At 43.6% G+C, this 25996-nt stretch overlaps 2 protein-coding genes across 3 annotated transcripts in view; one reads left to right on the forward strand and one right to left on the reverse strand.

Moving 5' to 3' along the window:
• LOC130123309 (short coiled-coil protein B) lies at window positions 1-6865 on the forward strand. 2 transcript variants are annotated; one of them, XM_056292473.1, is made up of 4 exons: window positions 1-106; window positions 434-503; window positions 1683-1763; window positions 6415-6865. In XM_056292473.1, the coding sequence occupies exons 2-4, from the start codon at window positions 488-490 to the stop codon at window positions 6555-6557; spliced, it is 240 nt and encodes a 79-aa protein (XP_056148448.1). In that variant the 5' UTR covers window positions 1-106; window positions 434-487; the 3' UTR covers window positions 6558-6865. The 2 variants fall into 2 exon arrangements, with proteins under 2 accessions (XP_056148448.1, XP_056148447.1); XM_056292472.1 differs by lacking the exon at window positions 1-106 and having other exon boundaries at window positions 324-503.
• Window positions 6866-12574: 5709 nt separating this feature from the next.
• Window positions 12575-25996, reverse strand: part of zgc:154054 (Alpha-1,3-mannosyl-glycoprotein 4-beta-N-acetylglucosaminyltransferase B-like) — a 49488-nt gene continuing 36066 nt past the window's right edge. Inside the window, exons 12-15 of the mRNA XM_056287752.1 lie at window positions 19128-19206; window positions 18427-18502; window positions 14983-15095; window positions 12575-13949 (exon numbers count right to left, since the gene is read on the reverse strand). Of these exons, the coding sequence (XP_056143727.1) occupies window positions 13932-13949; window positions 14983-15095; window positions 18427-18502; window positions 19128-19206 (286 nt within the window). The 3' untranslated portion in view covers window positions 12575-13931. The remainder of the gene's footprint in view (window positions 13950-14982; window positions 15096-18426; window positions 18503-19127; window positions 19207-25996) is intronic.

The raw sequence follows: 25996 nt of genomic DNA on the forward strand, positions 1-25996 counted from the left end.
CCCGTAGCTGCGGCGCTGAGGTCTTGACACCCAACTCGCACAACTCCCTAATCTTTCAGCCCTCACCGGTTCAGCCCTCGGTTCGGACTTTTCATCTCGTCGTAAGGTAGGTACGCCATTTCGACCGTTACCACCCCGCAGTCGTATCGGTTAAGACTGCCACTCAGAGCAGATATAACCGGCGTGTCTTAGCTAGCTGGCTAGCCTAGCATCGGGCAGTGTTGTTGCTCCGAGGCTCCGTTAGCGGGACGTCTGTTAGCCGAGCCCCGCCTGTCGCTTTCAATGTATTCGCTCCGTCCGGTCCACCGGACGTGGTCAGAAAGCCGAAGCGAAGCCGGTGTCCTTAATGTGGACCAGCAGTGTGACGGTATGAGACGACGCCTGATGTGTTTTCATTATGTATTTATTTTTGTCTCGTCCAAACTCCTCGCAGCGTCTCTTGATAGTCGCAGCCCTGCATTCCAAAAGGGAAGACGAGTATTTCACCATGAGCTCAGACGATGGTAAGAGCGCACCTCACACACACCGTGCCCATTCAAATCACCATTAAGTAAGTGTGTGTGTGTGTGTGTGTGTGTGTGTGTGTGTGTGTGTGTGTGTGTGTGTGTGTGTGTTTTAAATATTCCTGCCTGGGTAAACCTGTGTTTGCAGTGTTTCTCAACCGGGGGTCCGCGGACCCCTAGTGGTCCGTGGTGTAATTGCAAGGGGTCCGTGAAAATAAAATATCTTTAAAAAGAAGATCCTATGACATTTATAGAAATAGGATTATTTTACTCAAATGTGACTGAGACCTTTATCTACCTAAACTATAAAGGGTATCAGGACTTTTTTCTCTAATTACATCTGTTTCACAAGTGTAATTTATTGTATTTTAATAAGAGATCTCGCTCTCGTTTGCGTTGTTAAAAGTTACTGCATAAAAATTCTGTTGTTACATACATCTGAAATTTACTGAATACATATTCTGTTTTGTTACATATATCTGAAAGTTACTGCATAAGAATTCTGTTTTGTTAACTATATCTAAGTTACAACTGAAAGCTCTTATTTTTGCCCCAAAGAGTGAATAAATGCTATAATGCAATTTAAAATGCAGTTTCTACTGTTTCTATCAAATTGCAACCCCCCTCCCCCAAGATGAGGTGGAGGGGTCCTCAGGGTAGATCAAAAATACGCAGGGGGTCCAGGACCCCAAAAAGGTTGAGAACCACTGGTTTAGAGGATGTAGGAAAATATACCCCCCCTCCCCACACACAGACACACAGACACACAGACACACACACACAGACACACACACACACACACACACACACACACACACACACACACACACACACACTCTTGCGTCATCAGTTGACAATAAACCTCCACCACCATCTGCTCCTCCATTCGTCCACAACTGCCAATATTATCAACGCAGTTTTCTTAAATCCTAAAAAGACAGCGGGGCATCATTCGCTTTCCAGCACTAATATCAGATCCGATATTTGTTGTGATTTGTCATTCACCTGTTAACCCGCTGAAGTCTTTTCAGTGTAACCCTCCCCAGAGATAACGCCAGGCACCACATGTGAAAATAGAGCTCCATGCCTTCCAGTGCCACGCCACTCTTAAAAGTCATGTATCCCCGTTCTTCGGTTCACGAAACTAGCAGGCGGTCATGGTTTTTCTTTCTGTTGCAGGTGACATTGAGAACCAGGCTGAGCTAGAAGAGAAGACGAGGCTCATCAACCAAGTGTTGGAGCTTCAACACACTCTAGAGGGTAAAGGCACTTGTGCCAGTCCACCATTATGAACTTTCACTTTTTGTTTCGATTAGTTGATGGGGAGCTTTATTTCTGAGCCTGCTTAGTTCCTTCTAAGCAGGCTCAGAAGACACTAATTTGAAAGAGCAAACCTTTTTTCACAAGGGGCCTTGTGAAAAAAGGTTTGCTCTTTCAAATTAGTGTTTCTCAAGGAACGCTAAAAAAAACCAAAAAAAACCTCTTAAGGTGTTTTATTTTGCACGTAGCACATCTTTAGCCTCACTAAGCCAGCCTAAATCTTGCAAGCCCAGCACAGAAAGTTGTGGGCTGGCTTTGCAAGGCTAACATATCTTCTTGTCATGCAAATATTAATCACGTCTTAGTTATTACAGTATGTTTGTTCCTCATCCACTGTCAGTAGGGCCACAAATAGTGAGCTACTACTACTACTTTCGGCTGCTCCCGTTAGGGGTCGCCACAGCGGATCATCCGTTTCCATTTCTTCCTGTCTTCTGCGTCTTCCTCTGTCACATCAGCCACCTGCATGTCTTCCCTCACCACATCCATAAACCTCCTCTTTGGCCTTCCTCTTCTCCTCTTCCCTGGCAGCTCCATATTCACCATCCTTCTCCCAATATACTCAGCATCTCTCCTCCACACATGTCCAAGCCATCTCAATCTTGCCTCTCTTGCTTTGTCTCCAAACCGTCCAACCTGAGCGGTCCCTCTAATATAATCGTTCCTAATCCTGTCCTTCTTCGTTACTCCCAGTGAAAATCTTAGCATCTTCAACTCTGCCACCTCCAGCTCCGCCTCCTGTCTTTTCGTCAGTGCCACTGTCTCCAAACCATATAACATAGCTGGTCTCACAACCATCTTGTAAACTTTCCCTTTAACTCTTGCTAGTACCCTTCTGTCGCAAATCACTCCTGACACACTTCTCCACCCACTCCAACCTGCCTGCACTCTCTTTTTCACCTCTCTACTGCACTCCCCGTTACTTTGGACAGTTGACCCCAAGTATTTAAACTCAGATGCCTTTGTCACCTCCACTCCTTGCATCCTGACCATTCCACTGTCCTCTCTCTCATTCACGCATAGGTATTCCGTCTTGCTCCTACTGACTTTCATTCCTCTTCTCTCTAGTGCATACCTCCACCTCTCCAGGCTCTCCTCGACCTGCACCCTACTCTCGCTACAGATCACAATGTCATCCGCGAACATCATCGTCCATGGAGACTCCTGCCTGATCTTGTCCGTCAACCTGTCCATCACCATTGCAAACAAGAAAGGGCTAAGAGCCGATCCTTGATGTAATCCCACCTCCACCTTGAACCCATCTGTCATTCCAACCGCACACCTCACCATTGTCACACTTCCCTCATACGTATCCTGCACCACTCCTACATACTTCTCTGCAACTCCTGACTTCCTCATACAATACCACACCTCCTCTCTCGGCACTCTGTCATAAGCTTTCTCTAAATCTACAAAGACACAATGCAACTCTTTCTGGCCTTCTCTATACTTCTCAATCAACATTCTCAAAGCAAACATCGCATCTGTGGTGCTCTTTCGTGGCATGAAACCATACTGCTGCTCGCTGATCGTCACCTCTCCTCTTAACCTAGCTTCTATTACTCTTTCCCAAATCTTCATGCTGTGGCTGATCAACTTTATACCTCTGTAGTTGTTACAGTTCTGCACATCGCCCTTGTTCTTGAAAATCGGTACCAGTATGCTTCTTCTCCACTCCTCAGGCATCCTCTCACTTTCCAGGATTGTGTTAAACAATCTAGTTAGAAACTCCACTGCCATCTCTCCTAAACACCTCCATGCCTCCACAGGTATGTCATCAGGACCAACTGCCTTTCCATTCTTCATCCTCTTCATAGCTGCCCTCACTTCCTCCTTGCTAATCCGCTGAACTTCCTGATTCACTATCCCTACATCATCCAACCTTCTCTCTCTCTCATTTTCTTCATTCATCAGCCCCTCAAAGTATTCCTTCCACCTTCTTAGCACACTCTCCTCGCTTGTCAGCACATTTCCATCTCTATCCTTGATCGCCCTAACTTGCTGCACATCCTTTGCAGCTTGGTCCCTCTGTCTAGCCAATCGGTACAAGTCCTTTTCTCCTTCCTTAGTGTCTAACCTGTCATACAACTCACCATACGCCTTTTCCTTTGCCTTTGCCACCTCTCTCTTTGCTTTACGCTGCATCTCCTTGTACTCCTGTCTACTTTCTTCATCTCTCTGACTATCCCACTTCTTCTTTGCCAACCTTTTCCTCTGTATAATTTGCTGTACTTCCTCATTCCACCACCAAGTCTCCTTGTCTTCCTTCCTCTGTCCTGATGACATACCAAGTACCTTCCTAGCTGTCTCCCTCACTATTTCTGCAGTGGTTTTCCAGCCATCTGGCAACTCTTCACTACCACCCAGTGCCTGTCTTAACTCCTGCCTGAACTCCACACAACAGTCTTCCTTCTTCAACTTCCACCATTTAATCTTCGGCTGTGTCTTCACTCGCTTCCTCTTCTTGGTCTCCAAAGTCATCCTACAGACCACCATCCGATGCTGCCTGGCTACGCTCTCCCCTGTCACCACCTTGCAGTCTCCAATCCCTTTTAGATGGTGCCTTCTACATAAGATATAGTCCACCTGTGTGCACTTTCCTCCACTCTTGTACGTCACCCTGTGTTCCTCCCTCTTCTTGAAATATGTATTCACCACAGCCATTTCCATCCGCCACAAATAGTGAGCATTTCACGTAATATCAGAATATTAGTTATCGTAATAACGTTTATGATCATTAATAGTAGTGTCTGTGTCGTACTCTAAATGCAATTCTGTGGTATTTGGCATATTTACACATACACTTAAGGATTTGTTTTGGTGGTAGGTTATGTATAAGTATACAGAGAACACAGTTACCCTCATAAAACAACTGTTTGTATCCACTTTTTTTTTTTGGTAAAAAGTATGCGCTAACTATTTAAGAAGTCTTGTGGCATTCACTAATTTTATTATTTTGAATTCATTCATTGAGTCAATTAAATTTTAAGAGTGGTGCAGACCTGGTATGCTCATTAGAACAACAAGGACATGAACCACATTTTTCAAAGAAGTCCATAAATTGTTAGTCTACCTCTCAGAAAGACTACTTTTATTATTGGAAGACATAAAAGAACATACTAAGGCCTAAGTTAACATCTATATGATAGGCCTACATATGTATACTGCATTATATTTAAATTATTTTAGGATATACCTTGTTTGCAATAACGTATAATTAAAATGATAAATATATTTGAATTGAAGCACAATTTGAGGTATATGATTTGAAATTAATAAGACCCTGGGCTGAAAATGGCGGAATGTTCTTGCACAAGGCCAATGCACTACTCTTTGGTAAATGCTTGAAAAGAGAGAGAGTTTCCACTGGCTCTTGTGTGTTTTAAATTTGCCAGGACAAAAATGGACAAACTTACAATACTGGTGGTAGAATTATTTCCCCATAAGGAATGAGATGGTGTGGTTAAATGCTAGAGTCCCACAGTCTTCTAGTAATGACTTTTCCAGGCCATGCGTGTGGGCATGTTTGCTGGTTCTGTCTGTAGCCTTCTCTCTTATCAACTATTGAAGGAGCCTGGAGCTGTTTCTCATTGCTAAGCTTTACTTGCATCCTTTATTGAGAAAATTCTTTCCAAATTTTCTCAAGAACTAATCCGACAAGATCAGGACTACAGAAGAGGTAGTTTTAAGCTTTAAAGATGCTCTGTGTGCTTGTGATCACTTAAGGGTTTTCTTTTCAAAGCTTTTTCAGCTACTCATAGACTGAGGGGTCTACGCTGTTAAATAAAGCACTGTTGATTTATGCTAATAAGTTGTTATTACATTGATTGAATTTGGGGATTTGCCACTTGTTTTCATTGGCCAAGTCACAAACCGATGCATCTGGTAATTTTGTTTCTTGCAAATTAGCGTCTGCAATATTTGTTAATTTTCCTTTCTAGGGCATTACATTGATTGTGAATCGTGCTTTGTGCATTAATATTATGTCATACCAGTCATGCAACAGGGTGATACAGAATGACGTAGTGCAAGTTTGATATTGTTCCAAGTTACCTCTTTTACCATCCAAACTGCCCTTTGCTGTCTCGCTGCCTCTTGATCAATGTTTAAACCCCATCAAGTACAAATATGGAAAAATTGTGCTGAGTGGTTTTTTTTTCAACTTTTTTATTTTGAAAGAACTGGATTTGCTCAGTTCATCTGTAGAAAGGATGGGAATAACCATGCTGCAAATCATCTTATAAAGGAAATGCACAAAATGCATGAATAGCGTTGTTGTATGGTAGATGATTCTTGTACTGACACCTTTTTGTCATTGTTACTCCTAATGTTGATGTTGATTTTGGTTGTGTGTATTTGTCCAGGAACACTTTGCAGAGCATTCTCTTTTTTAGTAAAACCTCATTATTCTAAGTCTTCTGGTCATTATTGAAAAGCTTCATAGTCCAGGGATGCAGGCTTGCTAACATTCAATTACAAACTAATTTTTCTGGTCATCAGGGTTCTACCAGCTCATCTTGTATTTGGGGATGGTGACTGAATGGTTTGGGATGTTTTAGTTAAAATTGATGTTTCTTTTGTGGTTTTCCAGACCTGTCAGCACGGGTGGATGCTGTGAAGGAGGAGAATCTCAAGTTGAAGTCGGAGAACCAGGTTCTGGGTCAATATATCGAGAACCTGATGTCGGCCTCCAGCGTCTTCCAGACCACCGACACAAAGAGCAAGCGAAAGTAAGGAGCATCTCGAAGAGCCTTGATTTAGCAGCTGTCAAGTTCCCTATGTTCAACCCTTTGAAACATTAGACCCAAATCTCATGGATCATTGGACTTTAAAGAGGTAGCCTGGGAACCAGACGAATCTGTGAGCTCATGTCGTACATTTGCTCTGGCATATACATCTGGCCACTATCGGTATCCACTATTATGACAGTATTAAACGAACTGGATGGTATATTTTTTCTAAAAGAATAACAAACAACTGCACGTAAAACTTTTGTTGGTAAGAAAGATGTGTTTGCCGTACTTCCGACAGGATTTGGTAAAAGTTTAAGTGCTACGTCACACATTTCGTTGCTCTGATTGGTTTTAGGTCTAACCAATTGCGCCTGTTTGATAACGCCCCTTGGAAATCGAAAATGAACTGAGAGGAGCCAGACTAATTAGCATTTGCGAATTTGTCTGGTTCCCAGGCTAGCAGAGGTGCATTAAGGTGGAATTACACCTATAGCTAATTCCACCTTTTTATATTGCTTGGTCAAGTTCCGCTAGTCTTAGCTGCACTTTAGGTCCAGCTCTAGCTCCATCTCTTTAGCCCTAGTCATAACCCTAGTCATAACCCTAACATCGGGCATCCTCAGGTCCCAGTTTTCTCATGTGTTTTGCTGGATTCAGACCCAGGCAATCCACATTTTAGCACCTGGACTAAGCTGCCGTAAAACCCACGCCGACCGGCAACCCTACTACCAGCCAGACATTGTTCTTCCTTATGTATACCTCCCCTCTCCTTTCCTCACCCCAAAACATTAATTTTTCCTCCCATATTTGATGCAACAACCTCTAATTTTTTTTTTTTACAAAGGCCAGATATTAAATGTTTACATTAAAATTTTTGTTTTTCCTTTTGTAACTATTATTTATTATAGCTTATCATCATGGTAAAATCTGAGGTTTTTCTTATTTTTATTTTGCTGGAGTATCTTTGTCACTGCTTGTAATGTACTCTCACTAAAGAGAGGGAATGCGTCAAAAAAAATCTAAGACTTCCACATTTATCTCCTCTGAGTACCTCATATTTTTGTTGTCCTGTTGCAGCCTTAAGAAAGTTCAGTATGGCTCATACCCACTGTCAAGTTTTTTTTTTTTCCTGTGGATGAGCAAAGCTATTTGTCAGTCTTATTTTGAAAATGGAAAGAGTTGTGTGCGTGACTTAACTAGAAAAACCTGCCTTTGATTTCATGGTCAACATCCTGCAACATTTCATAAACCCTGTATATGTGCATCTGCATCACATCTGTGGTTTTATATATTGTTTACACGTAACTTGCACGTTGCCAGTTTCAAATGCAGTTGCACATAAATATATTATTGCCTTTTTGGTATGTTACACAGGGCTGAAACCCTGGTCCGTCCTAGCTAATCACCATCTTTGTTTCACATGCTCACAGGGTCACTAAGGTTGCACGCAAGGAAAAGTGAGCGACTGCTCTTGAGTTCTGCGTTTTCACTGTGATGGTGTATGTTTATGTGTGTAGAGTTTAGGTGAAACTGTAGAAAGATGCTTGTCAAGTGCATAGTGCGGCATGTAGAATCCGTTTTTCTCTTTGTCAAGTGAGTGAAGGGCATTGGCACCTCGGAGCATCCTACTGAAAGCATCCTTTGTAATCCTTTGGAGGTAACCAAAGAAGATCTTGGTGTTAAGATGCAGGTATTCCCCTCATCTTGTCGGGTGGTTTAGCCTGTAATTATGGTGCAAACCCTGGACAGAGAGCTAGTTTCAGCCATATTTCTTTCATTTGGATGCCCCCTGTCCAGTGTAAGTGAAATATTCTGGGAAAGACATGAGCTCTTTCTGTGCTCCCATCTAAGAACAGATGGTATTTGGTGTTGTGCCTCTATATACTCCCAATGCCTCATGTCAAAATGAAGACCTACATTTGAGACTAACCCAAGGCTATTTCCTTCGTTGTTCTGTTCGACATATCATTCTTATATTTTACTAGCTTGCTTAGCATCAATTTCCTTACAATAGCAGTTATTAGCATCTTAAATGTAAAAAGTCTCATTTGTAACTTATTTTTTCATGAAAGCATTGGCGCCGACTGTGCTGGTTGGCGGATATTTCATCTCAGATCGATATCGCACTTTTTCTCACAGCTGGAAAATGTACTTGGATTGAATGAACCTGCTGACTCATGGCCCAAAAACCTTCATAGTCTAGTCAGTTAAGGCAAAATGGCTGCAAAAAGTCATTCACATTTGAGCCTATGTTTTTCTGTTAATTTAGAGTCCAATAAAGAAAAAAATGCAAGGAGCCCAAAATTTTAGGTGGGGGAAGTCTCTGAAATGGCCACGCCCACTTTTTAGGCCTGGAAATCAGTATCTCGGCTCCTGAATGTCGCAGAGAGCTGATCATGGGCTCAAAAGAAGCAGAAGCACCACATTTATATAAGCATTATGAACAAACATATACCCCAAAACCTTTACTTTTTCAGATATTTTAAGAAAACTAATTTTACTGGTCACGTTTCACGTATCAGCTCCTGAAGGTTGTAAAAAGCTATATTTGACATGAATCTCATTCGCTGCCTATGTTATAAAGCATGAAGCACAATACACACACGAATCATGAGTTTAGAAAATATCTTAGTTGTCTTCAGCTCCATGTCATGAGAATAGCAGTATCATACACAAGATATTTTAACCCAGGCCAGGTTGCAGTGGGTGGATCCGATCAGCCCCTTTATGCCATCAAGAAGATGATACAGTGGGCCATGGGGGAAGAGTTTTCTCATTCATACTTCGCGTTCATGGGTGGGCTGCACCTTGAGAAGGTTTCTCTTGTCTGTGTTGGGCAGTTGATAAAAGGAACTGGCCTTGATACCATCTTAACCTCAGCTAATCTGAATATCACAGGTCTGACAACTGCTGTCTGCGATGTGAATTCCATAAAGAAGGCTAGATACTGTATTCAACTCCTGGCTGTGGTGCTGGCCAAGAAGAGAGATGAAGCATTTCAGGCAAAACGTCTAGAGGACAACAGTTTGACTTGGAGTAACTGGGTGGCCAATGAAAACAGCCCCATGTTTCACTACTGGAACAATGTTGTTGACACAATCAAGAAGGTTCTTATCTTCATAAGATCCTTTCGAGAGGCAAACTTCATCATGATGATCAGTGCACTTGAGCAGCTCATTCCTCTTTTCTTTGCACTTGATCATACACACTATGCCAGATGGGCATCAGTGTTTCTTCAGGATCTCAAAGAGCTCAAATGGAGACACCCATACTTGTTCAAGGAATTTCTTTCAGGCTCTTTCACAGTAAACACCAGAGACAACCCATTCTCAAAGATTGCATGTGATCAAAAGCAGGAACATAACATAAAGGTCATCAAGTCTGACACTGGATATGTCGATATCATCAATCGGGAAGATCAAGAGTTCTTCAGGAAACTCGAACTTGCGCTACCCGAAATCCAGCGCTACCTAGATGAGGTCGAAGGTCAAGATCCATCACACGGGCACAAAGAAATGCTGGATTCCTTCAAGGAAACATTTTCAAGCCACACACTCAAGGTGTACCAGGGTATCCTTACCAACCCGTTCGATGAAGCTCAGTTCATCCATTCCCTTCCCAGATGTCATAAGTAAAGACTCCAGTTTTGTCTTTACAGTCGGCAAAACTCAGCATGACCAGTTTGTGCAGGAGCGAATTGTATTAAGTAAGAAGGATGTCAATGCAACCATCTCACGAAATGCCCTGAAACTCCCAAGTTCATGTGCAAAAGTCCAACTCGCTAGCCCTGCAATCAAGCCACCCAAAGGAACCTTTGCAAAGCTGAAGGAGGCCTGCAGATCAAGAGAAGAAGAGACAAGGAAGTTATTTGGTGGTGAATTCACAGGTGAAACTAATTGATATAAAGTCAGTTATTCAAATATTTTAGATGTTACTTAAGTCTTACCAGATTTTTAATACAGTGATATTCATTGATTCAATTTCACATTCAAGTTAATTGATTTGACAGTAAGCCCAAGAGTTAAACTTAGCTTAACTATTCATTTCAATTTCAGGTTTACCCGACGCCTTGTCAACAAAGGATGGAGATATTTATCATAGCCAAAAGTCTCAAATTCTTAAGGACATCGGTGTACAAGTTCAATCTACATCCTCAGAAGGACTTGTGATAGATTTGTCTGTGCAAGTACGAATCATGGCAAAGTCTCTCACCAAAGGCATGACATTCCAAGACTTTGTAATCAAAGTGTTGAACAGCATTGCCAGGATCGGTCATGAGAAGAAAGCCACTCGTATTGACATTGTGGCTGACCTCTACCAGAATATGAGTATCAAGACTGCGACTAGGAAGAACCGGGGATCAGCAGGTAGTTCACAGATGGCTTTCAGTGAGAATGACACCATGCCAGAATCTAAGCAATTCTTTGAAGCTTTTCTGTCTAATGTAGACAACAAAGTAGCCCTGAATCTAATGTTCGCCAGGATTGCTAAGGCACAAGCGTGGAACTGGGACAAGGAGTTCAGCATCACCTACGGCAGAAAGGTGCTTGCAAACTTCGGCGAAAGCTTCGAGATCCAGCTTTATGACAGCATAGATATGCTTGAGGAGGCTGACAACCGCATCGTTTGCCATGTGATGCACATGCTAAACAAGGGGATCAAGTCAGTTACAGTTAGAACAGTCGACTCCGATGTGGTAGTCATCCTACTAGGGTTCACTACACAGTTCCTATCAGTATGTAATGACTTGCAACTTATAGTTGACTTTGCAGTTCCTGGCAAACGCCAATTCTACTCAATCACAGAAGCACACAAGAAGCTTGGTGGAGATGTGGCCGATGCCATGCCTGTGTTCCATTCTTTTAGTGGCTGTGATTCTGTGAGCGCCTTCTTTGGCCACTCAAAGACTGCTCAATACAAAGCCTGGATAAACCACAGTAAGTCCACAGAACTCACTGCTGCTTTGAGAGGACTAAGTTGCTGCCCTAGTATCGAGACAGTTAAGGAAAGCATGGAAGTTATTGAGCCCTGGGTAATGAGCTGGTACAACAAGACTGGACTGTACAACTGTGTCAGTATAGATGAGCTCAGATTCCAGCTGTTCAAGCACTCAGTTAATGATGAGCTGAGAGACCTACCCCCAAGTCAGGATGCGCTTCTACAGCATCTGTTGAGAGCTACATTCCAGGCAGGATGGCTGTGGGGAAACAGCCTGCTACAACTCCCTTGTCCCCCTGTCATTGAATGGGGTTGGACTACCGAAGGAGAGGAACTCTTCATCAAGTGGAGCACAGTTTCCACAAGAGATACATTGTCTCAAGTAACAGGGGTGTGTAGTTGCAGATCTAATAAGTGTACCTCATGTTCTTGCGCTGGCAGAGGGATGAAATGTCTCATTTATTGCAAGTGCCTCAGCAAGTGTTTGAATCCAGTCTGATGGGATGTGTGAGGTTAAAATAAAGATTTTTTTGGACCTCACATGGTTTGCTTTGTTTCTTTGGTGGTTACTGGGTTCCTCCTCTTATAACAAAGAGTCAACTTGAATACTAGCACTCCATGAGTAGATGTAACACTTTTACTCAAACAAACTGTGTAGCCTTCTTGCACAGATTTGGCTAAAGTTGATTGCATGCTGCTGATCAATTCAATGGAAAAAAGAACATGTTCATGAATAGCTCAAAACGTGAAGGTTTTAGGGCATACAGTATATTTGTTCAGAGCACTAATATAAATAGTTATTTCCACATCTTTTGAACCCAATATCAACTCGGGGCAACCTCCGAGAGCTGAGCCTGAGATATAGTCCCAGGGCTAAAAAGTGGGCGTGGCCATGTATGTGACCAGTGAAAATTAGTTTTTTGTAAATACCTGAAAAAGTAAAGGTTTTGGGGTATATGTTTGTTCATAATGCTTATATAAATGTGGTGCTTCTGCTTCTTTTGAGCCCATGATCAGCTCTCTGCGACATTCAGGAGCCGAGATACTGATTTCCAGGCCTAAAAAGTGGGCGTGGCCATTTCAGAGACTTCCCCCACCTAAAATTTTGGGCTCCTTGCATTTTTTTCTTTATTGGACCCTAAATTAACAGAAAAACATTGGCTCAAATGTGAATGACTTTTTGCAGCCTTGACCCCATATTTGCCCTTAACTGACCAGACTATCAATTTAATTAGTCCTCTCGATAATGTGTTTACTGAACATGAGTAGTTAACGTCAGTTTTACAATCCAAGAATTAACAAAGACCAGACTGGTTGTTCACTGCAGTTTTGGTTGCGTGTCGAGACTGATGTGAAACATGACTCACGCAATGTGTTGTAGGCAGAAAGATTGTGGTGGAAGATGAACTGTACATTCCACGTGAGCGACTTTTTAGGCAAACAGTATTATTTGTTTTACGACGAACATGTTTTGTACATTTCAAATGGTTCAAGCAAATACAAAACCTACAACAATTCCCGAGTAACTGAAAGGAAATACTCAGTGAACGAGGTGTTAGTGTTAATTTTTTATTTATGTAAACAAAAATATTGTGTAATAAAGTAATAAATTAACTCCTCTGTTGTATCTCCTGCTCTTTTACTGGTAAACTATCTCTTTAGGTAGTGGAGTGTCTATAAACATTTGGTGGACCTGAAAAAACAGTGCTTTACTCAAGAGCCCAAAACAGGGTCAATTCACTTTCAATTCAGTCAATTTAAAGAGAATTTCCTTCTAAAATCCATCCATCCATTACCCAAGCTGCTTATTCCAGTCGGGGTCACGGGATGCTGGAGCCTATCCTAGCAGTCATTGGGCGGCAGGCGGGGAGACACCTTGGACAGGCCGCCAGTCCATCACAGGGCTGACACATTCACATCTAGGGACAATTTAGTATGGCCAATTTCACCTGACCTACATGTCTTTGGACTGTGGGAGGAAACCGGAGCACCCAGAGGAAACCCACACAGACACAAGGAGAACATGTAAACTCCACACGGAGGACGACCCGGGACGACCCCCAAGGTTGGATAACCCCAGGGTTCGAACCCAGGACCTTCTTGCTGTGAGGCGACCGCGCTAACCACTGCGCCACCGCGCCGCACTCATTCTAAATTTGAAAATGTAAAATATTTGGCTGGCTAAGTTCTCACACCCAATCTAAAAAAACTACTGGAAATGGATTTTCTTGGTAAGTTCATTCTTTTTCAAGGCACCTTTTCAGTTGATAGAACTGAAAGTGTGTGACCCCACAATAAATATTGATGAAGGTTTTTTGCAGATCTTGTGAAAAAGATGATCCCTGTAATTCCACCTTTTTTAGGGGTAGTGCTCATTCTGGTAAAGTGCTGAGCTTGACACCATCGTGTCAGGTTTCACCGCGTCTTTCTTTGGTCGTCAAACTTTAATGAATATCTGAGAGAGGGGAACAAAAAGAAGTGTTAAGCAGACTTTAGATTACGTAAGATCACACATGCTGACTTTGATTGCGATAAACAAACAGAAATACAAAGACGCCTGTCACTTTGGCTGTGGAGAATTAACTTCCAGTTCAGTTTAGAGATTAAATATTGTTAAACTGAAATAGAACAGAAAACACTTTGTCATTTGTACATGCATACAACGAAATTCACTCTCCGTGTTTAACCCATCCTAGCTGTGTAGCTAGGAACTCCAGTTCTTCTTTCCATTGCCTTGCTCAGGGGCACAGACAGGAGTATTAACCCTAACATGCATGCCTTTTTGATGGTGGGAGGAAACCGGAGCACCCGGAGGAAAACCACGCAGGCACGGGGAGAACATGCAAACGCCGCACAGAAAGGACCTGGGATGGCCTGGGGTTTGAACCCAGGACTTTCTTGCTGTGAGGCAACAGTGCTAACCACTGGACCACCGTGCCGCCCATCAAGCGTGACAACAGCTGAAATGTTCACCTATCTGCAGGGTCAGTCCTGCCACAGCTGTGATGAAACAATGCACCAGCACAGTACATCAGTGAATTGTTACATCATAGTAGTGGTGGGACTCATCCTGCAGACAGATTAACATTTCAGCTGTTAGAGTGACCCTAACCCTTTTATGTTTTTGTCTATCAGGGCCAACTTCTTCAAACACTGAGCCATACATTAAAGCGGCAAGCCTTTGAAATGTCAAAGCTATAAAGTGATGAAGAGCTTTGGAAGGTGTGCCCACTTCAAACTAGTTAGTCTTCAACTGATGGGTGCTGTGCCAGAACTTGTGTAAGTACGTTTGGATCAGCATGTTTCATTGCACAGCTTAGTCTAGCAGACAGCAATTCATAATTGTCTAGGGGGAGGAGGTGTCTTTCCCTCTGACAGTTGATCCATCTGTTGATATTCTCCATTGATGATGCCGTCTCAACATTGTGGATGACAGATGTGCACACATAGAAACACGCACAAGCATAGTCAAAGAGACACACACTGACCTCGCTCAGCAGGACCCATACGTCAGAGTCTGATTGCACCATCAGGCGCAGGGCCGAGACCGGCTGCACTGCTGCCTCAACTTCTCCCTCGGCTACCCCATGCTCAAAGGCACCTGACCGAACACACACACACACACACACACACACACACACACACACACACACACACACACACACACACACACACACACACACACACAAAATACAAATCATCATGTCACATGTTTGCAGGGTGATTTGGATAACCATGTCCATCACATGTCACACAAGTGCTGGAACAAAACGCATCTTTGTCTTTTTTTTGTGTGTGGAATTTTCCCCCGTTTTTCTCCCGAATAGTACTTGGCCAATTACCCCACTCTTCTGAGACATCCACCCCCTCTGCTTCACCCCCTCTGCCGATCCAGGGAGGGCTGCAGACCACCACATGCCTCCTCCGATACCTGTGGAGTCGCCAGCTGCTTCTTTTCACCTGACAGTGAGGAGTCTCACCAGGGGGACGTAGCATGCGGGAGGATCCTGCTAATCCCCCCGAACAGGTGCCCCGACCGACCAGGACTCGTACCCACATCTGGCTTCCCAACCATAGACATGGCCAATTGTGTCTGTAGGGATGCTCGACCAAGCTGGAGGCAACACGGGGATTCGAACCGGTGATCCCCATGTTGGTAGGCAACAAAATAGACCGCTTCGCTACTCAGATGTAAAAGGCTTCCTTCTGACAAGATGTTATAGATATAAGTTCCAGCTGAAGAGTGTGAGCATCTCCAATACTTTTGCTACCACTCTGCCTCCAAAAAATAGAATAAGAGGTAAAACAAAAGATACATATGCTTTGCCAACTCAAAAAGACATTGTTGAGAAAGCCAAATACCTGTTAAGAAACAAAGAGATTGGCTGTGTTACCAACATCAAATAAAATAAAACCAAACGTGTGTGATTATAACTTTGTGACTTTACCATGAGTTTAACCAAATCCATAGACTATATACCTCCTGGTTTTGCCTCAAAATTTAAAAAATGTCAGACTGCTGGCTTTAAATAGTGTAACTTGTGGGGGGCGTCCGGGTGGTGTGGCGGTCTATTCCGTTGCCTACCAACACGGGGATCAGCGGTTCGAATCCTCGTGTTACCTCCGGCTTGGTCGGGTGTCCCTACAAACACAATTGGCTGTGTGTGCGGGTGGGAAGCCGGATGTGGGTATGTGTCCTGGTTGCTGCACTAGCGCCTCCTCTGGTCGGGCGGGGCGCCTGTTCGGGGGGGGGGGGGGGGAATGGGAGGAATAGTGTGATCCTCCCACGTGTTACGTCCCCCTGGTGAAACTCCTCACCGTCAGGTGAAAAGAAGCGGCTGGTGACTCCACATGTATCGGAGGAGGCATGTGGTAGTCTGCAGCCCTCCCCGGATCAGCAGAGGGGGTGGAGCAGAGACCGGGACGGCTCAGAAGAATGGGGTAATTGGCCAGATACAACTGGGGAGAAAGTAACTTGGGCGCATTGAATATCAGTATTGTTCAAAACTATATTACCTTTTTACATAGGAATACAAAAAAAAAAAATCTGACTGGTTATTCTTGACAAAAAGTCCCATTTTTATTTTCGTGCTAGTAGTTGAGCTTTTTTTGTCGATTGTGGGGAAAAAAATACAAGCTTTATGTACTTTTATGTTTGTCCTTTTAGGTGAGCGCCCACAAACCATTCTCACAAGTTGCTGCCTATGATTATGGAACATAGCATAGGAAAAAAAAAGCTTGATTGCATCTTGGCTTTGCTGTTACTTCATACCTTGCTGTTACTTCATACTGTAACAAATTTGGGGGGGGGGGCTTCAACAGATGCTAGTCCACCCCTAGGCCACCCTAAAAGCACTTTGCTGCCACCTCCCTGTGATGAAGGGCTCCTTTAAAAGAATTATTAATGACTGCTTAGGGTAAATGGACTGTGACAAGCAGACGTAATGTGGCTTTGTGTTTTTCTCAGTAAAGTCTGCAGCCTATACAAATGTGTTGCACAGCTTCTGCTTCGCATTTTCTCTTAAACTGGACCCCAGCGAAACATTCAGATGGACAAAGGTACAAGATATGCTGCAAATGCTCCAAAAACTGGGCAGATTATTGGGTATTCTTCCACCAGAGGGTGAAGTGCTGACAAAAAAAAAAAAAGTCTCACACATGCAGTAAGTGTGAGACTTGTGCCACTCACTGTTGCAGGTGGAGACTGTGGATGCTTGGTCTCAGTAATTTCCATATGCTTTTCCTATCCAAATAAGCCATGTTGTCATTCCAGCCCTTATCTCTCGCCTACAAAACCCAAACTTGTCACGCATGGGGGAAGCTAGTGTTATTCAGGATTGGGTAGAAAACTTTGAAAAAGTATTTAGTGCTGGAATACCGAGTACTCTCACTAACATTGTCTATGTCACATTGTTGCTTATTCCTCAGTGTTACTGGCATTTCAACGCCTTTATCTCAATATGTGTTGACCACCTGTCAATTATTAGCGCAAGCTACCAATTTGTGGTGCACACAGGAGGTAACAGGAGGTAATGTGAGGGTGCCAATTTGAAAATAACTAATAGTTTGGGGCGTCTGGATGGTGTGGCGGTCTATTCCGTTGCTACCAACACAAGGATCGCCGGTTCAAATCCCCGTGTTACCTCCGGCTTGGTCGGGCATCCCCACAGACACAGTTGGCCGTGTCTGCGGGTGCAGGGAAGCTAGATGTGGGTATGTGTCTTGGTTGCTGCACTAGGGCTTCCTCTGGTCGGCCGGGGCACCTGTTCGGGGGGGAATAGTTGTGATCCTCCCACATGCTATGCCCCCCTGGCAAAACTCCTGACTGTCAGGTGAATAGAAGCGACTGGGACGGCTCGGAAAATAGGGTTATTGGCCAATGCAATTGGGGAGAAGAGGGGGGGAGAGAAAATTATGTTTTTTAAAAAAATATTAAATGATTATATTCAATCAGGAGCAGGGTTGGCACCGGGGCTACTATTACCACCCTTACTATTATTATTATGTTGCAAAGTGCAAATGGACACACTGAAACTGCACACAGACACACACATGTGCTAAATGAACTATGATGCACAGAATAAATCTACTGCAGCAAATGAGATGTTTCCCATGTGTTTTGTATTTTCGAGACAAATTCCTTCCATTCAGTTTTGGGTTGTTGTGAAACATGACGTGAGCTCCGTACTGATATTTCATTTCTGTGTTCTGATTATGCAACGCCGCTGATTATACTCCATTGCAACCCAACCCTGGTGGTGATCACGTGTGCAATGCATCATGTACATTCCAGGCTCCACCTTCAGTACAAACCCAACCACACACACACACAGTACTCCACTTTGTTGAGTTGTCATGACAAGCATGAGGGTTTCAGAAAGAGGTGACAGTTCAGCCAGCAGCTGATAACAGATGATTAAGAGGGTTCGCACCGACAATGAGGAAGCCATCGCTGGATCCTTTGTACTGCGCAGAGGAACCGGCGCTCAGATTCTCTCGCACCGAAGCCTAAAGAAAGAGAAAACACCAGCACAGCGACACACCAATGTTTTAATGAAGTAAAGGTTACCAAAAAAAGCAAACCCATCTTTTAACCCCTATCAAACTTACGCTGTGAAAAGCCCATTATTGGCACTGATGGTAAGATTATGGACAGTGTGGACTTTTTAGTAAGTTCAAGATCCCAACAGAACTTGTGAGCTCTTACCGACCATATGGTAGGATTTTGGGAATATTATTTAGTTGTATTTCTGAAAAGTCCATTTCAGCTAGTAAATGAACTATTTCATTAAATGAGGTACATACATGTTTATTTGCAAAGCAAATTCATTGGAAATGTACCACCCACATACAACAGCCACAGACAAAAAGCTGTGCAAAGAAGAAAATTTTTGTTATAAGTTCAATCGTGGACCCATGCCCCCCCCCCCCCCCCCCACACACACACAGGCAGGCAGTTGGACTGATAGTAGACAGCTTGTTGTAGCCGGTGTTTCCTGTTGCCTTACAACTCATTCCCCAGGCATCAACACCTGAGAAGGAAACCAAGACCAGCATAATGATACACATGAAACTAAACAGCACACACACACACACACACACACACACACACACACACACACGTGCTACTTACATCGCTGGGCAGCACCTCCACTGTAGTGTTGTAGAACCTGTCTCCACTGGTCTCCATGTTCCCACTGCGAAACAGGTACCTGCAATATAAGAGATAGCAACGCACACTAAGGGACAGGACAACTTATTACAACGTTACACAACATTACAGTTTCATTTAGCAGATGCTTTCATCCAAAGCGACGTATACATGTGAGCGTTAATACAACACAAGCAAGGTTCTAGTCAGGAGGCGACGACGCAAGTACGTGTCAAAAAACTAGGTTCAAGTCTGATAGGACATAGGTGTCAACAGGCGGTGCACAAAGGCAATGCATAGGGTGCACAGAAGCAAACATTTTTTTTTTCCAGTTCGGAAGTTCAGGAAATGGTCTCCCGTTACTGTAATGCAGCCTTTAAGAGTGGGGAATGACAACATTTAAGTTAAATCACCATATTAGCACAACCACAATCCCACAACACATCTAGTCTCATATCGACATAGTATATATCCACATGTTGGCTAACTCTACCCCGAACTCATGACCTCAACTCAAACCCTAAGTGTCCATCCTGCTGAAGTGCCCACGAGCAGGGCACTGGTTCTGTTCTATTGGTTCCCCGGTGGAGGATGGTTGCAGGTAAAAAGATTAATTGCAAAACACACAGCTAATGTACACAGAAATTTAAAAAATAAATAAATTCGTAATTCCTCTTGGATGATGTGCGGGAGCACGTTGTAAATCTCTCCCCAAAATATGAGGTAGCTCTGTTTCAGGTCAAACATACGGACACCAAAATCCCCTCGCTGTCGACGTGGAACCTTCCGGGTTTCACCCCTCCACCCCCACCCCATCCCTGCCCCTCTCCTCATGTTCTCAATAAGTTGACACGCTCTACTCTTGGCTCCACTGCTGAAAAGCTGGATGTCTATGATCCACTTGGTGGAACGCAACACAATATAGCTTTATCTGAATCATCGCTGTTCAGACAACTGCTAACACACAAACACACAGAAGTGGACATGCAAACACACTAATTTGTATACACCTAAGACTGCTTAGGGTTGCTAATCCGTTTTCCTAACACCATTTCAACAGCTGTGTTAGTCATCCTACTTTTCCTATCTGTGTGTGTGTGGTACGTGGCTTTTTGACCGAGGTTAATCCTGCTGCAGAGGGTGGAGGCCCGGATTCCATTCGTTGGTCTAAGAAGGTGTGGTCCCTTAGCATCAAATGCAGGCAATTGGCACATGCAAATATAAAAGTATGCCAAACTGTCAACTTATGTACTCAGTAGTTGTTACTGAAGTGGCACTTACTCAACTGCATGTTGACATACATTCTCAAATTTCAGACATGCCCTAGACACTTTGGCCACAATGTGTGTGTGTGTGTGTGTGTGTGTGTGTGTGTGTGTGTGTGTGTGTGTGTGTGTGTGTGTGTGTGTGTATATATATATATATATATATATATATATATATATATATATATATATATATATTGTATGCAGTCATTTTGCTGTTGTTGTTATTTCATTGTGTATGCAGTCTTTTAATTGTGGAGCCCTTTGTGTCCTAGGACTGGAACAGCACAATAGGAAAGCAGACAGTTACTCATTTCACTCTTTCATTTTCAGCAGTTTGACTGTGCAGAGTTAAAGCTACAGTATGCAAGATTATTTTGGTTGAATTTCAATTCAAGGGGCGTCTGAGTAGCATAGCGGTCTATTCCGTTGCCTGCCAACATGGGGATCGCCGTTTCAAATCCTCGTGTTACCTCCAGCTTGGCCGGGTGTCCCCTACAGACACAACTGGCCGTGTCTGCGGGTGGGAAGCAGGCTGTGGGTATGTGTCCTGGTCGCTGCACTAGCACCCCTCCTCTGGTCAGTCAGGGCGCCTGTTCGGGGGGGGGGGGGGTAGTGTGATCTTCCCCCTGGCGAAACTCCTCATTGTCAGGTGAAAAGAAGCGGCTGGTGACTCCACATGTATTGGAGGAGGCATGTGGTAGTCTGCAGCCCTCCCCAGATCGGCAGAGGGAGTGGAGCAGTGACCGGGATGGCTCAGAAGAGTGGGGTAATTGGCCAGGTACAACTGGGGAGAAAAGGAGTGGGGGGGGGGGTTCACTTCAAAACTTATTTTAATATGGACACACTGACTCGCAGTCTACTGTGACTGGGTTTCATAGACCAGTACAGCAGCAGTACAGAGATGTTCCATTCTGAAGTGTCACAGCGAGCCTTGCCCTTCTAACCAATCAGAGGAGCTCAAAGGGAAGGGGCGGACCACCTGGCTGTCAATCAACTTTGTGCACACAATCGACAGAAATGCTCGACCGTTCTCTGGTGTAGACCTGTTCCCAGCAGGCTTGTCTGCCTTGGCCAAATGAAAATAGTGATCTACTTCACCTGTAAGTGACAGGCTATAAGAGGGAAAACTACTTCACAGGAACAGTTCAGTCACTCCTGAATTGATCTTACACACAAATTTGTGTTTACATACTCGAGCTTGTCTCAAAGAAGAGACGGAGAGCCTGGATAAACCCTGAATCTACACACCAATTCATGAAAGAGGCCAAATGTTGGTGTAGTTAACAGAACATTTTTTACACGTATTGATTATTAACTGCAATTCATTACTGTCTCCTTTGGATCTTGGGCAGAGGTGGTCACACAAGGTGCCAGTGTTTTGAAAATAGAGATCGTTATCTTTGTTAATATTTCACCTATAAGTACAAAAGTGCTTCACAAAAACATCGGTGTAACTAAGATTCGTTGAAAAAAAAACAGGTTTTTATATGCATGGATTATCAATGACAATACCAGTTTTGCTGGTTATGAATTCATGCACACAAGGAGGAAGTGTATAAGTGTGTGTGTGTGTAAGGGTGACTTTAAGAAGCAACGCACAACTCCAGTTCTTCTTTCCATTCATTGCCTTGCTCAGGAGCACAGACAGGAGTATCAACCCTAACATGCATGTCTTTTTGATGGTGGGAGGAACCCAGAGGAAACCCACATAGACACGGGGAGAACATGCAAACTCCACACAGAAAGGACCTGGGACAGTGTGGGGTTCGAACCCAGGACCTTCTTGCTGTGAGGCAACAGTGCTAACCACTGGGCCACTGTGCCGCCATGATCTCAGGAAGTTTCTCCTGAGGAAATGTCAGCTGACTCAAACAGTCATAAAGAGAATTCCACCTACAAATGCAGGGTGTCTTCAGTTGCTGGTCGGTCAAGTCACTGAGTATTTCCCCATATTTTGGTCTGCCAGAAGCATTCCACAGGGCTGACTGAACACTTTGCCACGGATGGATGATTCATCCTAAGCGCTTTGGGTGTCTAGATAAAGTGCTATATAAATGTAAGGATTATTATCATTACTATCCTGGAGAGGGTTAAATTGTCTTTAACTGCCCTTTTTGCATCAGTGGTTGAAACTGAACTCAGTGTGTGAGTGGAACACCTGACGTGAGGTGGAAGAATGATAGCACACTCTGGCACTTCTCCCTTTGGATCTACTATTACAAATGAGAGATCCTGTTCCTGCTCATCTGTGTCATGCTGTTCCTCTGAAACAACTGTGATATAAAACTCTCGAAATGCTTTTGAAAAGTTTGATGCATTGTCAGTTACAGTGGCCACAATAGTATCAGTTGTGAGTCCATATACTGAATGGATTTCCTCCAGTAGTTCTGCAATGCGATTGTAGGTATGTGAGCTGGGAAAATGCAAGCAAGAGCAGCCGATTCATGTTCTAGCGTGTCTGTTTGTATCCAATGTACAGTGACTCCCATATAACTTGTTTTTTTAGTTGACCATCTGCAGTGGTGCAAACATGTCGTATGCACCTAAGTCTCTCCTTCGAATTTGCTGTTTTATCATTAAAGTCTTCATCCATTCTTCTCCAAAGTGTCCTCCTGGACATAACTTTAGCACCTTGGCAAAGTCCCTGTACCAAGTCTATAAATTCTTTATGCTCAACAGTGGCCAACAGATGCATGCTTTTAGTGACCAAGGATGTGATGACGGAGTCAATTTTATTTTGTGTCACTGGACCACGTTCAAAGAGAGGAGTTTGTTTGTATGAGGTCCTTGTTTTTTGTTTTTGTTTTTCTTTTCCCACTGGCAAATTCCTTTTTGTGGTCTTCAATTTCATTTATTTTGTCAGGGTGCCTTCATTTCAAGTGGGTTTTAAGATTTGATGTCGCTGCAAGAGAGCCACATATGACTTTTTTGTTACTGCACAGCTGACACTCAGCCTCTATCCTTCCGTTTGGGATCTGCTTTACTATTTGGAAGTATTTCCCATTCAACATTGCACATTTGAGCATTGGTGTGGCTTCTTCTTCGGCAGATGATGGGCCAGGCTCTAATTGGTTCATTGCCATTCATCCCCTGAGATGACTGACTTCTACCTAAAGAAAAATGTATAAGCAGGGGTGCACATAACTTTTTGGTCTGATTCTCAAGGGAGCACCTGGAGATGTTGCTTGGTACTCAGTCTTTACGCAGCACGGCTATCCTACAAGCTGTCATCATCACTACCCTCCTGACTGCTCTCCTCACTGTCTTCCTCTTTTTCAAACATGGCAGATTAAGATGTAGGCCTACTTCTTTCTTCCTGGTTGAGTCTGCGATTAGCTGTTTACATCCAGAAGTCAACAGCTGGCTTTGGGTCAAAAGTCTCTGTTGTCATTAAGCTAAGGCAGACCTTTAGGTTTAGGCATTTTCAATTTAAGTGGTGCAACAGTATTCAGAATAGAAAAGCAGGTGGTATTAAATAAGGAAGTGAGTTCCTCAGTACTGAGATGGGGGGGGGGGGGCTCAATGGTGCAGGTATTGGGATCAGCTTTGAGAGCCTCAGAGAACTTACTGGCAGTCGAAGAGTTAACGTAGCGAGAGCAATGTACAGGGAGATAAGGTTTAGTAGAGGAGAAAGGCAGAGACACATCAAATATGACAGCACTATGATCCAACAGACAAGCATCAATTATATCTGCATTGCAGATAGATTGGAAAACCAAATGATAAGACTAGGTCGAGTGTAAGGCCTAGCTTGTGAGTGGGACCATTGGTAAGCAGAGCAAGATTAAAAGACTCAATCAGATGTATGAAATCTCTTATGAGAGGCTTAGCGGGACTGCAAACATAAATATTAAAATCACCAAGAATCAGAACTTGATCAAAGTTGGGCAAAGTGTTTGAAAGGAAGTTCGCAAATTGAGTGATAAGGTCTTCATGTATTTTTGGTGGATGATACACAAGAGCAATTAAGAGGGGATTGACCAGGTCCACTTTCATTAATTGCAACTCGAAGCTGGGGAAATAATCGAAGCTCAGTAAGCGGCAATTAGAATGTTTTTTAAACACAGCAGCTAGGCCACCACCACGCCAGGGGGGTCTAGACGTGCTAAAAAAGTTGCAGTCATCCAGACAGACTTCAACAAGTGGAGCAAGCGCACCAGTGTCCAGCCAGGTTTCCATCACCAGTAGGAAATCCCATCCAGGGGCGGTAAGAAAGTCATTAAGAATAAGGGTCTTATTGGATAAGGATGTCCCGTTGAAGAGAGCCACTTTGACTGGGATAGCGGTAAAATCCGATAACGACTCCCACGGCAAAGGGCAGAGATTCTGGAGAACTACACCACCCTGTTTCAGTTAGCCTGACAGGGAGCCGACAGGGCAGTGGTTCGGCATCCAGGTCTGTGTCTGGTATAATCGGTCGGAGAAAGGTGTACCTGGTGTCGGGGAGCACCGAGGAATGAAGTGATGTTCAGCATCATCAAGCTGAAAAAGGTGGGCCGGTGCCAAGCGAGAGTGGGCAAGATTTCTCAGTTTGACTGAGGCACCTGCATGTTATTCCATCTCCAAGCCCTTTTCCTATGGTGGTAGCCATAGGGCTGAGCACATACACCTTCCGGTACTTGGGAAAATAAAGAGCGGTGAAAGCTTATTTGTCCAGGATCCCAAGTGTATACACTACCGTTCAAAAGTTTGGGATCACCCAAACAATTTTGTGTTTTCCATGAAAAGTCACACTTATTCACCACCATATGTTGTGAAATGAATAGAAAATAGAGTCAAGACATTGACAAGGTTAGAGGCTCTAACCAGAGTAGAAAAAGAAGTGGGAGGCCGCGTTGCACAACTGAGCAAGAAGATAAGTACATTAGAGTCTCTAGTTTGAGAAACAGACGCCTCACAGGTCCCCAACTGGCATCTTCATTAAATAGTACCTGTTAGAGCCTGTTTGTGCTGTCCTCTGAAGGGAGTAGTACACACCGGTGTAGGAAATCTTCAATTTCTTAGCAATTTCTCGCATGGAATAGCCTTCATTTCTAAGAACAAGAATAGACTGTCGAGTTTCAGATGAAAGTTCTCTTTTTCTGGCCATTTTGAGCGTTTAATTGACCCCACAAATGTGATGCTCCAGAAACTCAATCTGCTCAAAGAAGTGCCCATCCAACCAATCCAACTTGTGGGAGCTGCTTCTGGAAGCGTGGGGTGCAATTTCTCCAGATTACCTCAACAAATTAACAGCTTGAATGCCAAAGGTCTGCAATGCTGTAATTGCTGCAAATGGAGGATTCTTTGACGAAAGCAAAGTTTGATGTAAAAATAATCTTATTTCAAATACAAATCATTATTTCTAACCTTGTCAATGTCTTGACTCTATTTTCTATTCATTTCACAACATATGGTGGTGAATAAGTGTGACTTTTCATGGAAAACACGAAATTGTTTGGGTGATCCCAAACTTTTGAACGGTAGTGTAAGTCCACGACACAGGCTCGAATATTTGGTAGTGTTTGATGATTGTAGACAATAGTGGCTTGTACATCACCTACGTATACAGAGACACAAACAGAACCAGGACAAACAAGAGTG

This window comes from Lampris incognitus, chromosome 1, assembly GCF_029633865.1.
Source record: "Lampris incognitus isolate fLamInc1 chromosome 1, fLamInc1.hap2, whole genome shotgun sequence".
Taxonomy (NCBI): Eukaryota; Metazoa; Chordata; class Actinopteri; order Lampriformes; family Lampridae; genus Lampris; species Lampris incognitus.